At 36.3% G+C, this 16,987-nt stretch overlaps 1 protein-coding gene across 2 annotated transcripts in view; it reads left to right on the forward strand.

The window, feature by feature from the left end:
- LOC127831796 (uncharacterized) overlaps positions 1-16,987 on the forward strand; it is a 52,209-nt gene that overhangs the window by 9,509 nt on the left and 25,713 nt on the right. For both annotated transcript variants that reach the window (XM_052356866.1, XM_052356868.1), the window contains exons 5-11: positions 1,985-2,080; positions 3,517-3,596; positions 5,178-5,248; positions 7,304-7,432; positions 7,809-9,194; positions 10,355-10,406; positions 13,512-13,666. In XM_052356866.1, coding sequence (XP_052212826.1) covers positions 1,985-2,080; positions 3,517-3,596; positions 5,178-5,248; positions 7,304-7,432; positions 7,809-9,194; positions 10,355-10,406; positions 13,512-13,666 — 1,969 coding nt within the window. The remainder of the gene's footprint in view (positions 1-1,984; positions 2,081-3,516; positions 3,597-5,177; positions 5,249-7,303; positions 7,433-7,808; positions 9,195-10,354; positions 10,407-13,511; positions 13,667-16,987) is intronic.

Genomic DNA, 16,987 nt, shown 5'->3' on the forward strand with positions numbered 1-16,987 from the left:
CATTATGACACGAGGAACGACTTTTTGTACAATGTATGAATTTGTTCACGTCATTATGTCATTATGGATTTTTGTGACGTCATACGACCGACTTTCCCAGTTGTAATCTACATGCATAGGTCATTGGGTTTATAATGTTCCATTTTATTTATATTTTCTCTCTGATAGGCGTTTCTTGTTTGATTTAATTATTTTTAATTTGTTTAGCAGTCACATAAACAACCAAGCTATGTAATATGGAATTTTTACACCCATTATTGCTGCTTCTTCCTGTATTTGCGCGATGATTATCTGAGATATTAACTCTATGATTCTACATTCTCAAATCTTTTCTATAAAGAAGGAATGTAGTTGACAATTGTTAATAGTTTTAATTGATCGTTCGTCAAAAAGTTGTAATTCTGTTACTCTTGTATCTTCAATGCAATTAAGTAATTAAATAGTAATTAAATTGAATGCGTTTTAATTCCCTTTTATTATTGTTTAATTTGAGTTACAATGCTATGACGTTAAATTTTATTTACACTTAAATGTATTATGAATATTGCTGGGCCAAGTGTGAGGTTGAGCGCTCTATAACCAGGTTTAAACCCCCAATGCTTTGCATTGACCGTTCCAAGGCGGTGACCCCAGCTTTATTCATATTTTGTGTTTATGTTGGTTTGTATTGTGCTGTTTTGTACTGTTTGGGCAATCGGTCACTTGCCTTAAATAAAGGACCAACTAATTGTTTTTAATGAAAATTCAATACTGCTCCAGCAGCTGGAGTTTCACTTCTTTATATTGAAGCAAATTTCACGAATACAAAGTCTTTGAAATTACTCGATTTTTTGATTTTTTTCTTCCGAATATTCGATTCGGAAAATAGTATCCGAATATTTGGTCCGGGACCGAATATTCGGATATTCGGATATTCGTTGACATCCCTAGTCAAAAATGATGCCTGTTGGTTGACAAACATTGTTGCCAGGGGGCGGGGCATTTTTCCTAATATGGCTATAGTAAAACCTTGTTAACACTCTAGAGGCCACATTTATTGTCTTATCTTGATGAAATATGGTCAGAAGATTTGTCTTAATGATATCTTGGATGAGTTTGAAAATGGTTACGTTTGCTTGAAAAACATGGCCGCAAAGGGGCGGGGCATTTTTCCTTATATGGCTATATAAGGCTATTGTAAAATCTTGTTAACACTCTAGAGGCCACATTTATAGTCCGATCTTCATGAAACTCGGTAAGAAGATTCATCCCAATAATATCTTGGAAATTGATGCCCGTTGGTTGAAAAACATGGCCACCACGGGGGCGGGGCTATTTTCCTTATATGGCTATAGTAAAACCTTGTTAACACTCTAGAGGTCACATTTATTTTCCGATCATCATGAAACTTGGTCAGAAGATTTGTCCTAAAGAAATCTTGGATGAGTTCGAAAATGGTTTTGGTTGCTTTAAAAACATGGCCACCAGGGGTGGGGCATTTTTCCTTATATGGCTATACATGTATATGGCTATAGTAAAACCTTGTTAACACTCTAGAAGCCACATTTATTGTCCAATCTTCATGAAATTTGGTCTGAAGATTGGTCTCAATGATATCTTGGATGAGTTTGAAAATAATTATGTTTGCTTGAAAAAATGGCTTCCAAGGGGCGGGGCATTTTTCCTTAAATGGCTATAGTAAAATCTTGGTAACACTCTAGAGGCCACATTTACTGTCCGATCTTCATTAAACTTGGTCAGAAGATTCATCCTGATAATATCTTAGACGAGTTCAAAAATGATGCCGGTTGTTTAAAAAAACATGGCTGCCAGGGGCGGGGCATTTTTCCTTATATGGCTATAGTAAAACCTTGTTAACACTCTAGAGGCCACATTTATTTTCCGATCTTCGTGAAACTTAGTCAGAAGATTTATCCCAATAATATCTTGTTATCTCAGGTGAGCGACTTTTGGCCTTTCAGGCCCTCTTGTTTGTTGCTTTTAGAACTTTTGGAACTTTGTTGCCAAGTTTACACACAGCGAGGTGATATCACAGCTGAAACATCTCGGCCAAATCACAACGGAGGTTGGATTGTGTAGGGTAGGTTAACATGCAATATTTCATTAAAATTAAATATTTACTATTGCATGAGCTGTAGCAACAAGTGTTGTAGCATTCTGTACAATTTTATATTTCTGCTTAGCCGAAAAGTTTGCAATTAAGAAAATTTTGATTTTTAACTCCTTTAAAAGTAAAATGCTACGTTTTGAAGTAATTTAACATATACTTTCACTAATAGAATGATTGTTAAAAAACATTCTTTCAAATAATGTTTGCATGGGAATGGTAAACATTAACTGTATGTGGTCTATTCTTGAGTAAACCTTGACAATTGGTTTTCGGTTTTTAATATTTTCTCAGTTTAGTTCATGGCTTACCAATTTTATTTTCAAATGGCTATGATCAGTTAAAGTGTGCCCTACAGGTGGGTCAGTTTTTGTTTGTAGATTCAGATCATAAAATTATCAATAACTGTCAGAAGCAATCCAAATTAAAAGAGCCTCGTTCTGGGAAAAAAAGACTTAATGCATGTGCATAAATAGAGAATACTATGTCGGTGCCGAATAAAGCAAAGTTTATTTTGCGAGGCTTAGAAAATCTGAACCACGATACTTGGCGAGTGGTTCAGATTTTCGTGTTGAGCAAGATAAACTTTGCTTTATTCGGCACTGGCCTAGTATTCGATTTATCCCATCAATTTTCTTAGTCGTAAATTATTTCTTTAAAAATAGAATAGGAAAATCGAACTAGACGGAAAATCCCAAAGATATTTGAGGCAAACATTGTTTCATTATTTTAATCGTGTCGAGCCTAATACATAACAAAAAGATCAGTAACTAACCTGTTTTCTGTTTATCATACCTCTACATCCCCGATTTTAAAGAAATAATGAAAAAAAAAGACACTAAACAACTGCATTTTTAGCGTGAAACAACATGCATTGTGTCATATGACGTGTTAATAATGATGTTACGAGTACACGCACTTAATATTTGTTAATAATGTTTATTTGCTTTTTGAGTTGCATTATGTGTTAAAAATATATTACATCTTGGTATCAAATTGTTTGTTTTGTTGAATCTGATTCGATTTTACTAAAAACGATTACTTTATAGTTGATTCAGAGTAATATGAACATTCTTCGCCGCGCGTGACAGCTATATTCCAGCACTGCTGAAATAGAGGAAAATTTATTCCACAGTGGTTTATTTCAATTATGCATGTCTGATGATGGGATAAAGTCTTGTCCAATATAAGCCCGTGCAGTCTGCAGCAGCTTATCAGTGACAGCTCTTTACGCTTTTCTGAATTTTTACATTTAAGAGAAAGTCCCTTCTAATCAGAAAGCCAGTTTAGGAGAAAAGTGTTGTCCTTATTTAGCCTTTGCAAACTGCACAGGCTAATTTGTGACGGCACTTTACGCAAATGCATTAAGCCCAGTTTTCCAAATCGAGGCTATCCCTGTTTCTTTTCAGGCTTGGGTACGGGTCGCGCTCAATGATGGGATAATGGAGAGCTATATAGATGCCATGGTTGCCGACAAAAAAACTCTGCAGTAAGTTGCCATCTCTTGGTGTCAATAAAGGAAAAGAAAAATGAACCCCAGGAACAGGTTTTGTTTAACATCATATGACAAAAAATTGTTCAATTTTTGTAAGAAGCAGCTAGGCTGTAATCTCTTTCTTGATTTGTTTTCAGTAAATGAGCTTTTCTCTAGGAAAACGGGGTTTAACCCTTTCAGTGCGGGAACCGAATTTTGAAGGCCTTTGCAAACAGTTTGGATCCAGATGAGACGCCACAAAACGTGGCGTCTCATCAGGATCAAAACTGTTTGCTATTCTGATAATATTCTTTGAAAAAAAATCGAAGAAAATGCTAATTTTAGAAATTCAGCAGACGACATTTTAGCAGACAACAAATTTCTCAGCATGCAAAGGTTTAATTTATGTGCATAAAGTGTGACTGCACAGGCTAATCAAGGAAGACGCTTTACACCTAAACTGAATTTTATGTTTCGAAGAGACTTCCTTTAAATGAAAAATACAACAACAGGGAAAAGTGTTGTAGCATCGGCTAATCAGGGAAGACACTTTAAGCTCATGCATAAATTCCATTTTTCGTGATTAAGGCTGAAATATATTTCAATATTTCAAATGTCTTTTTATAACAGAGTATATTGATTATGTATGTCTATCTATTGTGAGCTTAAATTTAGTCTTTACATAATTTTGCCTTTAGATCTTTGATAATACAAGGTCCTGGATGTTAAGGATGTGATCAACCTTTTAACTATTCCAATATAAACTTGATTTTGACAACTCAAAATTATCTAGGGATAATTCCTTCACCAATATTTATATGCTCTACTTTGAAAGTGGCGGCATTTAGTGTTGACACTGTCAGTGTGTGCATTTGTTTTTCTTCATGTCTGTAAGCAAAGTCCTGTCTCATTCAAAATTTTGCAATATATTAATGTTTTTTATAAATAATTTGCCATAAATGTTAACTATCATAAGTTGATGAGTGACTTGTAAAATCTGTTTCCCTATCAAAAAGGTCAAGGTCACACTAAGAATTCATTTGTCAATTTTTACACTAAAACAACGTAACAATCATGTGTTTTAGCCATCAATTCACCTTAAATGAATAGATTTTAAAATAACTCTGCTAAAATGTAAACCATTATAGGTAAATGTGTAGCATGTAACACCCATCTCTATCTCAAAGGTCAAGGTCACAGAGTTCAAAAATGGTCTTAAAACAGTTTTTCAGACTTTAACTTTGTCATTCCTCATGAAAATTTTAAATTACCTACCACAAATTACCACCAGGAGGAGATATTGCAAAGTGTGTAACATCTATCTCCTTACCTCAAATCTCAAGGTCACACTCAGGGATAAAGGGTCAACTTTGCCCATAAAACAGCCTATCAGGACGAAAACCTCATCCTATAAAACTTTGAACAGAATACTGATTTTTATGGCTGGCTGATTTAAACCTCTAGGGCAGAAATAACATTAAAAAGCCATGCATGTTTAAGGGATGGGACATTAATGTTTTACAAAATGTCTTGGTTAAAAAATCATAATAAGTTAGATTTATCATAAAGATTGTTGTTTTTTTCCATTTCTTGCAGATACTACTATAACAGCGTGGCATATTTACGGGATCGTGAACAGCCCGGGATCATGAAAACATACCTTCAAGGTATGGTTATTGTTAAAAAAATGGCCAATAATTCTTCAAATACTGTTAACCTTTTATCTCTTAAATACGCACTTTGACGTGTTTGTACTCCCTTAGAAAATCTTATAAAATTGAAAATGCTTCTTTCTAAATTCAAGTTAAATTAAAAGGGTTCTATTTTAACCCTAAGGTACTGATAAGCAGCAAACAGTATTAAAACTAAAGATATTGCAAGCTACTTGCAGGCAGTTCTGGTTTTATGCTAGCTGCACTTAGCCGTTTTCACTTTAACCCTTTCCCTCGCATAAGCAAAGTTAAAATGGCTTTGTGCAAACAGCATTAAACCAGAACAGCCTGTGAGTAACTCGCAGTCTGTTCAGTATTTATGCTGTTTGCTGCTCATCAGTATCTTAGTGTTTGAAATGAAGCCTTAAAAACTTGAATCTAGTAAGAAAGGTCTTGAATTAAATTCAACTTTCTAAGGGACTATAAATGCGTCAAAATACGTATTAAAGTGGTAAAGGGTTAAATACGTATTTAAGTGTTAAAGGGTTTAATGTGTATCTAATTGGTTAAGGGTAAAATACATATCTAAGTGGTAAAGGGTAAAATACATATCTAAGTGGTAAAGGGTAAAATACATATCTAAGTGGTAAAGGGTAAAATACATATCTAAGTGGTAAAGTGTTAAATACCTATCTAAGTGGTAAAGGGTTCAATGTGTATCTTAGTGGTAAAGGCTTAAACTGATAAAAGTGGTAAACACTTACAGCACATGATAAGCCCTGCCCAGTGAACATTGGTGCCTGCTCACAACAGGTTTCTGTCAGATGTTACATAGCAATTGTATACTTTTTCGTACACACTACAATCGGATCTCTCTTGCTTAAACTTAACTTTTTTTTTAAATTGCTCTTATATGTAGTTTGCATAGTAAGTGCGTTCATATTCCTGGGAGCCAGCCTTTCTGAATTCTGGAGAATGGTTGACATCATTGTAAGGAAAATTGTGTCTGAGATATAACTGATATGAAGATTTCAGTGTGATTTTTATACCACATTTCTGTCAAAATACTCCCTTTGTAATAATTTCCCCTATGATAGATGTTGAGAAAATCTGTTTAGAATGTTTTATCCAATCATTGTATTCCAATATTACTTGTTAACCTATTTCACACACACACAACAGCTTAGGGCATATATATGAAAATATAATATCTGCTGTCAAACGTCTAACAATACTGACATGCTCAAAAGTGTATTACGATAGTATTTGAGATATGCTTCGGGAACAGGGTTTTATGCATATGTTTAAAGTATCATCCCCTATTAGCTTGTGTAGTCCACACAGTAGTCCACACAGTAGTCCACACAGTAGTCCACACAGTAGTCCACACAGTAGTCCACACAGTAGTCCACACAGTAGTCCACACAGTAGTCCACACAGTAGTCCACACAGTATTCCACACAGTAGTCCACACAGTAGTCCACACAGTAGTCCACACAGTAGTCCACACAGGTGTAGTCCACACAGGTGTAGTCCACACAGGTGTAGTCCACACAGGCTAATGGTAGTCCACACAGGCTAATGGTAGTCCACACAGGCTAATGGTAGTCCACACAGGCTTATGGTAGTCCACACAGGCTAATGGTAGTCCACACAGGCTAATGGTAGTCCACACAGGTTAATGGTAGTCCACACAGGCTAATGGTAGTACACACAGGCTAATGGTAGTCCACACAGGCTAATGTGGTTCAACAATTTCCACCTAGACTTGATTTTCATTTGAGAGACTTCTTTTATATGAACAATTCCATAAAAGTGGAAAGTGCCGTCCTGAGAAGTCCATGCGTCCCTGATTAGCCTGTGCACCAGCTAATCTGCAACAACAATTTACACAAATGCTTTATGTCTGGTTTTTCTATGCAAGCGACCAGTTGATGTGATGCAAGTTCCACACATTTGGATAGATAGATAATGATTTATTTCGGCAAGGAATGCATACATGGGCATTCACAACATGTACAAATATAAAAATATCACAACGTTAGTAACACATTAATTACGCGATTCCAGGTTTTATGAGTTTCCAGTTCAAGCTTTCCTACAACGCCAGTGTCCTCAATGAGTGGGCCTATACCCCCCTCGTGTTGGCAGGAGTGATTGACAGCAACGATGCTCCACCTCCTATTATTAAACCTGCAGGTTGGGATAGGGAAAAAATGTTGTATAATATTCATATGGGTATGATTTCCTTACAAATTATCGGACCAATGATTTCGTCATAAAATCTCTGCTCAATAATCAGGGATAGTGAAAGAAGTTTAATAATATACATAAGTAAATAAGTATACAATTTACTGACAATTTTATCAGACCAATGATTTTGTTATTGAATCTTTATTTATTTATAAAAATACGAAAGTGCTAAAATGATGAAAGGTGTTTTGTGCATAATTATGTATGAGCACATACTAGTATATTAAATTAAATGTCTGATTCAGCCAGCTTTTTGATGGATACGGGTTTTGCATATTAATTGTGAACCAAATCTTGCAGTGATAATTTTATCTTTTTTCAGTAACAAACACGAAGAGGAAGAGTGTCGTCTCTATAGCAAACATTCCAACTATTGACACCACAGAAACAACTGTAGAGGTCGAGCAAATGAGGTCAAGGTCACGGGGAAATAGTGACGCTAGAGCCCAAAATCCTATGGATCAACCTCCCTTTGGGGCTTCATCAAAGTCTAGCTATATTGTGTCTTCGTCAGAATTCACTTCTCAAGACGTTGAAGAAATAAAGAAAATGTCATCGCGAAAGTCTGCGAAGGCGATGTCGGAATGCTCTAGCTCAAGCCACTTGTCGTGCCCTGATCCACCCCATATGAATGCTAGCCCTGCCACGTATGTGAAGAAAATGTATGGCGGGCCTGAGCAGTCACCGTTATCTGAAAGAAGCTTTCAGGGTTTGGACTGTGAGAAAGGAGCAGATGGTCTTGAAGTCAGAATCAATGGTGAAGCAAGACAGAGTGAGAAACTGGAGGCTGGAGTTAAGAGAATAAGTGAATCTAGTGCTGTGACAGTTGATTCCTCAGGGTACGGTGCTGATATTGAAACTGAGGAAACAGTTAAAGAAGAGTTTGATGTTTTAGAGAAGGAAAACTATGAAGATGGTGAGAGTTGGGGGCAGCATGGTCAAAGTCCGGTAGAGAAACCTGTTGAGGACTTAAAAAGGAGATACCAAAGGCTGGAATCTTTTAACAGAGAGCTACAAGAGAAAGCAATCATTGATAGTTATATCGAACCTGATGCAGAATCCAAAAAGAATGATGAGACAGTATATGGCTATGATCGCAATGATGGCTTTGATGGTTTAGGTGAAACGGAGGTTGAGGCATCAAATGACTATACAATTAGGCCAATGGGAAAAGCTTTAAGTACAAAATCTGGTGAAAAGGACCAAGATGTTTTGCCAGGGAACAAGGCTGCTAATCTGTCTGTTGGTACAGATGATCTTTTGAATATTTCTCAAAAAATACTCAATGAACTTGGCTTGGAGGATTCCAAGGTATCTATTAACATTGAGGAGGAAGTAACCAAAAGTGGCATTCAGCCCAAAGAAACAGTATCTACCCCAAAGAAAACAAAGAAACTCAAAGAGAAAGAAGACAAAATTAATAAATTAAAGCCAAAGTTAAGTATGAGTCCACCACATCCTGAAGTTGTCCCCCCAGTTTTATCTTACGCTATCGCAGACAAGGTTGAACGTATACAGACCCTGGAGAACCCAGACTATCTCTTAAAGCATCGACGGTCCCTGCCTGCAATTGGAGTGATGCAGAGGAAGTCTGACAAGCGCAAGTCGATGCCAAACGTGATGGAGGATGTCAGTGAAGAAGGCCAGGCCAGCATTGAGGAATACCTGTATGGAACAGCAGCATTCGATGGGTTGGAGTCGAAGAAAGGTATGGCTGTATTTTATGTGCTATATAAGTCTTGTTCGTCAGTAATCAGTTTACTTCGTTTGTCTTGTACAAGCACAGATTCTTCAAAGAAATGCCTTTAGGTAATTAAAATTGGCCTCGTGTCCCAGTTGATCATGTGATAGGATTCAAGATATATACAAAAATACTTATAAAGTTGCATATCTTTTCACAAAATTCTATAACAGTAAGAGATTCATTCAATCAACTATTCCCATGTTTTGTTTATACGGCTGTACTATAACTTCTAGCTAAAGATATTATGATTGTGCCAACAGTATGGGACTCAAATCCCAGAACATCTCTCTATCAGGGCGAGTGCTCTTCTGAATAAGACAAGCTGCAGCCACATTACCTCTCCCATTTGTACTATGAAATAAGTACCCATTGTCCAATATCTGCATAACAATTAAGTATATTTCTAATTGATGGATAATAAACGTTACAAACAACTTCAGGGCCCATTTCACTTAGAAGCAAAATGAAAATGGCTATGTGCAAACAGCCTAAAAAAGAACAGCCTGTTAGTTACTCGCAACCTGTTCAGGTTTTATGCTGTTTGCTGCTTATTAGTATCTACGGGTTGGAAAAGAAGCCTTTTAAACTTGAATTAGGTAGTAAAGGTCTTCTATTAGATTTTACATTGTAAAGGACTACAAATGGGTAAAAATATGTATCTAAGTGGTAAATGGTTAAATACATATCTAAGGGGTAAAGGGTTAAATACCTATCAAGTGGTAAAGATTTAAATACGTATGAAAGGGGTAAAGGGTTAAATACGTATCTAAGTGGTGTAGGGTTGAATATGTATCTTATTGGTAAAAGGTTAAGTATGTATCTAAGTGGTAAATGGTTATATACATGTACATATAATCTAAGCGGTAAAGGGTTAAATACGTATATAAGTGGTAAAGGGTTAAATATGTATCTAAGTGGTAAAGGGTTAAATACCTATCTAAATGGTAAAGGGTTAAATACCTATCTAAGGGGTAAAGGGTTAAATATGTATCTAAGTGGTAAAGGGTTATATACGTATCTAAGTTGTAAAGTGTTATATACGTATCTAATTTGTAAAGGGTTAAATACGTATCTAAGTGGTAAAGGGATAATGTATGTTTGCTGACCACTCTTCCTTGTTGTAGATGATGGTGTGGAGGATGACATAGACAGTGATGAGGACAGGACACTCAGAAGGTGGGCAGTGGGTTTTTGCACCATTTTCAGTTGGTCGCGTAGCGACCAGCTAATGTTGTTACTTAAAATTTCAAGTCGGTTCGGCTTATCTACGGAGAGCCTACTACCTGCCACATCCGCGCGAGAAAGAGTTGTATAATTTATGCAACAGGTTTGAGTTCTCCACTATATTCATTCACAAATGGAAACATTATATGAATATCGTGTTAAATGTAATAGTTTCGAATGGAGCTTATATAGAAAAGAATCAATAAACAATGATTGTATTATACATGTCGCGGAAGAGATTGTTTATGAATGATTAAGATTGTTTATGAATTATTAAAATAGTCCACTTTCTGCTGCGTCTTCATGACGTAGTATTTTTGCTCAGATCATTTATAATCTGAGGCTATTAATAGATGCGGCTGCTGATAAACAAGGGAGAGTCCAATTGCACTGGTGGTAACAACGCAATAGAATAAGGTTACGCTTGTTAATCTGAGGCTATTAATAGATTCGGAAAAACAGTGCAATTATATAAGGTTACGCCTGTTTATATTCTCAATTTATAAAACATTGAACATGAGTTCAACAATAACATCAGAAATACGATAGACAACAACAAAAATGCTTCATAATCACTAAAACCGAATATAACAAACAATTAAATATAACATGAATGATCTGTTTCGTAACCTCGTTAATGCTTCTACAGCGGGGATTACTGGGAAACGTTCTTTTGTTCTCAACAGATAGCGGTTATCTTTTGTATTTACGGGTGCTAACAACGCAATTGTAGAAGGTTAAGCTTGTTTATATTCACAGTTCTTAATTTATTAAACGTTGGACATGAGTTCACCAATTACTACAGGTATACTATAGACAACCTCAAAAATGCTAATTGCTAAAACCGAAAACAACTAAATAGAACAAGAAATATCTTTTTAAAATGTAGTTGGCGTAAACGCTGACTTTGAAATAAAGTTTGCAATTTACTTTTCTAAATAAATAAATAAAATGAAAACAAAAGTTAAACTATTGTGGGTTTTTTCACTTATAAGTTGCATATTTACTGCATGAAATGTGTGTTGTCAGTGTCAAACCACACATTAATGTAAGAAGATAAAAAATATACTACGGGAGTGCACATCATTTGTGTCTTCACATGCCTTATTGTTAGTATATTTCTTCACTATCGAAATATATCGTATGTTAATGCTTGATTTAAACGCAGTTTTCTTTTGACACATTTAAATCACACTTTCATAGTCGCGTTATGCGAAAGTCTTATGTGTTTCGACCACCGTTTCTTAAACTCAACATGTGCATTTGTGCAGTCTAGTCAGAGGCTATGCTGTTTGCTATAAAATCACTCAATATGTTATGGTCTCATTATGTATCTCCTGACCAGACAGAGAGATGAGCAGGCTGAGTGGGCTATATATATATATATATATATATATATGGGCGCATATGGAATAAGACCCACTTTCGCATGACGAGGGTCATTTAAAATCTCATTGCGAATTGTAAATGGCACATTTTAGCACAATGCTTTTTGATACAAAATTGAATTAAAAAATAGCAAACTTGTAAATAAGGGCAGCCTATCCAGGCGTTCAGGAACGATTTCCAGACATGCTGAAGGAGTACGGCAAACATTGTGGTTGGATAATTAAACGATTTTCTTCTTATCGTGACACTCTACTACATGTTTGTATTTTGGTTATGATTGTTTTCTTATCTTGAAAGCAAAACTGAAATTCTGCGAAATAGATTTTAACGCGTTATTGTAACTGGGCCACAATTTGTTGCGTTTGAACATTCAGAGAGTAGTCCGGAATTCCTTACACTGAACCATGCTACATCCTTTGCGCTGAGCACAGACACAGTGATGTAGCCAAAGTGCAGAGGTTTTATCTTGAATAAGCCTATGAAATATTCGAAAATATTCATGCGTGTCTGCTGGCGTTATGTAAAAGTCATGGGATGGGAGATAAACTAAATGTTGAGATATAATTTTTTTAAATGATTTTAAAGTTTATTTAGACCTTCAATTGGGAATTTTTAGGTCACATTTTTGCTGAGTCTAGAAGTAGCATTTTGAGGCCTCACCGGTAGCATCAGTGAGGAGGGACTATATGAACCTAAGCAGGAAGGGGTACCGGTATATATATGCACTTCAGCAGGAAGGGTACCAGAATATAAGAGTCACTTGGTCTGTCTACATAAGATAGTGGAGACAATTTACAAATTTCATTGGAGATTAAATAAAAGCTAAAAGTATTTCATTATCATGAAGGTTAAATGTGTAAGACATTTATTTTATAATAAGTGAACCACACATTCCTGAGTTATTTACCAATGAATATAGCTGACGAAGCAGTGCGGGGCTTTCATCATGAAAAATTGAGTTCAATGATAGACATTTAAAAACATTGAAAGCATTTTTCCACAAAATGGTGAGGTCTGTGATTCTGCAATTGAAACACACACTTGCATGTGCCAGCCTAACATTTCTATCTGTGTTTTAGTCATTTACCAGCCTAACATTTATATCCATGTTTCAGTTATTTCATTGCCCAGCTTCAATAGTGTATTGAGAACAACCTGACGTTCCTAACTTTTTTTGAGCCTCTTTCTGTAAAAAGGGGGTTTTATGCATGTGCGTAAACTGTTGTACCAGATAAGCCTTTCCAGTCCACACAGGCTAACCCTTTGCATGCTGGGAAATTTGTCATCTGCTAAAATGTCGTCTGCAGAATTTCTAAAATTAGCATTTTCTTCGATTTTTTTCAAAGAATACTAACAGAATAGCAAACAGTATGGATCCTGATGAGATGCCACGTTTTGTGGCGTCTCATCTGGATCCAAACTGCTTGCAAAGTCCTTCAAAATTTGGTTCCAGCAATGAAAGAGCTAATCAGGAACAAAGTTTCTGCGAAAACTGGATTTAAGTTTAGTTTCTTCCATAAAACAAAAAATACAATAAAAGCGAAAAGTGAAGTCTCTGATTAACCTATGTGGCCTGCACAGGCTAATATGGACGACACTTTACGCTTATGCATTAAACCCCTTTTTCACATCGTAAAAGAGCTAGGCTCATTTCTATCCATGTTTCAGTCGTTTCAGTGCAGAGCCTCGACAGAGCATCGGTAACAACCTGATGTTGACTGGCCGTGGCTGGTCGTCCTCCTTCGAGAGCGAGCTCGGAGACACGGTGGACGCCATGTCACCCCCTCGACCCTCCAGGGCACTGCCAGTTAACCGACCTAAATGTGAGACAGCGTTAAACCCTTTACCCCTTAGATATGTATTTTTACGCATTTGTAGTCCTTTGAAAGTTACATTTCAGCACAGACCTTTCTAACTAGATTCAACTTTTAAAGACTTCATTTCCAACCCTTAGTTTCTGATGAGCAGCAAACAGCATAAGACCTGAACAGACTGTCAGTTACTCGCAGGCTGTTCTGGTTGTATGCTGGTTGCAAAAGCCATTTTAACTTTGCTTCTTATGGAGGAAAGGGTTAAGTTAGGATGTAGGTTTCTTTTTATACCCTTGTTTTAAAAAATGGGACGTATTATAGTTTCACCCTTGGCGGGCGGGTGGCGTCCACAGCAGTGTCTACTCTCTAATTCAAATAGTTTTCATCCGATCTTCACCAAACTTTGTCAGAAGTTGTGTCTTGACAATATCTAGGTCAAGTTCGAATATGGGTCATGACGGGTCAAAAACTAGGTCACGGGATCACTTAGTGCAATTCAAGGATTAAGCATGGTCTTCGCTCTCTAATTGAAGTAGTTTTCACCCGATCTTCACCAAATTTGGTCAGAAGTTGTGTCATGATGATATGTAGGTCAAGTTCAAATATGGGTCATGCCGGGTCAAAAACTAGGTCACGAGGTTACTTAGTGCATTTCAAGCACTTAGCATGGTGTCCGCTCTCTAATTCAAATAGTTTTCATCTGATCTTCACCTAATTTGGTCAGAAGTTGTGTGTAGATGATATGTAGGTCAAGTTCGAATATGGGTCATGCCGGGTCAAAAACGAGGTCACGAGGTCACATAGTGCATTTCAAGCATTAAGCATGGTGTCTGCTCTCTTATTGAAGTAGTTTTCATCTGATCTTCACCAAATTTAGTCAGATGTTACATCTAAATGATATCTAGGCCAAATTCAAATATGGGTCATGTCGGGTCAATAACTAGGTCTCGAGGTCATTTAGTGCATTTCACGGTGTCCAAAACTTTCGAACGGTCGTATCTTATTACAGTTTGGCACTCTTGTTGGAACAATGTGCGTAGGTACCTGCATGCCAAGAAGGGATAGTGAAATCTAATTCAATTATTATAAATTATAAGGTAAACTGTTGAAAACCTGGTTTTGCATCATGGTCACCTTTTTAGCTCACCTGAGTACAACGTGCTCATGGTGAGCTTTTGGGATCGCCTTTTGTCCGCCGGCCGTCGTGCGTCCGTCCACATTTGTTTGTAAACAGTTTGCCTTGTGAACACTCTAGAGGCCACATTTCTTGTCCGATCTTCATGAAACTTGGTCAGAACATTTGTCCCAATCATACCTCGACCGAGTTTGAAACTGGGTCATGCTCGGTTAAAAACTAGGTCAAAAAAATGAAAAACCTTGTGAACACTGTAGAAGTCACATTTGATGCCCAATCGTCATGTTACTTTGTCAAAATGTTTTTCTTAATGATATGTTGGTTGAGTTCAAAAATGGTTCCGGTCCGTAGAATAACATGGCCACCAGGGGGCGGGGCAGTTTTGCTTATATGGCTATAGAGAAACCATGTGAACTCTCTAGAAGTCACAATTTTTTATGTATCCTCATGAAACTTGATCAAAACTTTGGTTTTATTAATATTTCGGACGCGTTTGAAAATGGTCTATATCCGTGAAAAACATAGACGCCAGGGGGTGGGGCAGATTTCTCTATATGTATATAGTGAAAACATGTGAATACTCTAGAAGTCACATTTTTGGTCCAATCTGCATGAAATTTGGTCAGAACATTTGCTTCCTGGATACTACGGTTGAGTTTGAAAATGGTTCGGATCGGTAAAAAAACATGGCCGCCAGGGGGGGGGTCATCTTCCTTATATTTACATAGTAAAAAAAGCTTGTTAACACTCTAGGAGTCACATTTGTAGTCCAATGTTCATAAAACTTGGTTAGAATGTAAGATATCTCAGCTGAGTTTGAAAATGGTTCTGGTCTGTTGAAAAACATGGCCACAAGGGGGTGGGGACATTTTCCTTATATGGCTATAGTAAAACCTTGTTAATACTCTAGAAATCACATTTATAGTCCAATCTTCATGGAGCTTGGTCCGAAGATTTGTTCTAATGATAGCTCGGCTGAATTTGAAAATGGTTCCGGTCCGTTGAAAAACATGGCTGACAGGGGGCGGGGCAGTTTTCCTTATATGGATATAGTAAAACCTTGTTAACTTTCTTGAAATCACATTTATAGTCCAATCTTCATGGAACTTGGTCCGAAGATTTGTTCTTATGATAACTCAGCTGAGTTCAAAAATGGTTACAGTTTGTTGAAAAACATGGCTGCCAGGGATGTTGCAGTTTTCCTAATATGACTATATTAAAACACTCGTTGTAATGAAGATGTTGGTGCACAATGATGATGATGATGATGATGATTATGATGATGATGATGATGATGATGATGATGATGATGATGATGATGATGATGATGATGATGATGATGATGATGATGATGATGATGATGATGATACTGATAATGGATTCAGACACATTAACAACAACCCAAATATTAAATTATAATTATTGCATTACTCAAATAAATTATTGCCATGACTTCAGATTGTTATCTTTATCTTTTGCAGAAATTCAACATAGTGGTAAAACCAATAAAACAACAAGAATTGTTACATATGAATGTTATTTGTCCTTCCATTCCCTTATCCTACTTTCTCTTATACCTGTGCTTGCAGTCTTCCAGTACAATAGTGTTGATTGATGACTTTTTAAATAGCCATTTGTGTAACACTCCTTGGAAATTGGCCCCAATTAACAGGGCACTCCTAAGACCTTTGATTGATATCAGATGGACACCATTCATAAGATTACAATTTGAAAGGTTTTAGGCCTACAGTTTTTAGTTAGTCAGTAGTTTGTGTGTGGTTATCAAAGATTTGTGATTTTAACAGGTTTTAATGTTGTTTCAATTGGAAATATCATTGCACGGTGAGTCTGAATTGTTCCAGTTGTTTAAAAACACTATAATGTCAAAAATGTTAACAATTTGCTAGTAAAAAAACACAATATTATATCACATCTTTTAAGAAGCACAAACAACTATTTGGTTAAAAAGAAAAGTTGTTTTGGCAGTTGTTTTTGCAAAAATTATGTATTTATGCTACAGATTTTTTGTGCATTTAAAATTACTAATAGTTGTTTTGATATGATAATTTTTCCAATGTCTTGTGTGTGTTTACTTCTATATTTGCACACATTTGTAACTATGAGATAGGTCAAGTTATGTTTTGTACCTTAAAAGAAGACCAATTATGAATTTGTAGTACATATTCTCATACTCATTT

The sequence above is a fragment of the Dreissena polymorpha genome, chromosome 5 (assembly GCF_020536995.1).
Source record: "Dreissena polymorpha isolate Duluth1 chromosome 5, UMN_Dpol_1.0, whole genome shotgun sequence".
Taxonomy (NCBI): Eukaryota; Metazoa; Mollusca; class Bivalvia; order Myida; family Dreissenidae; genus Dreissena; species Dreissena polymorpha.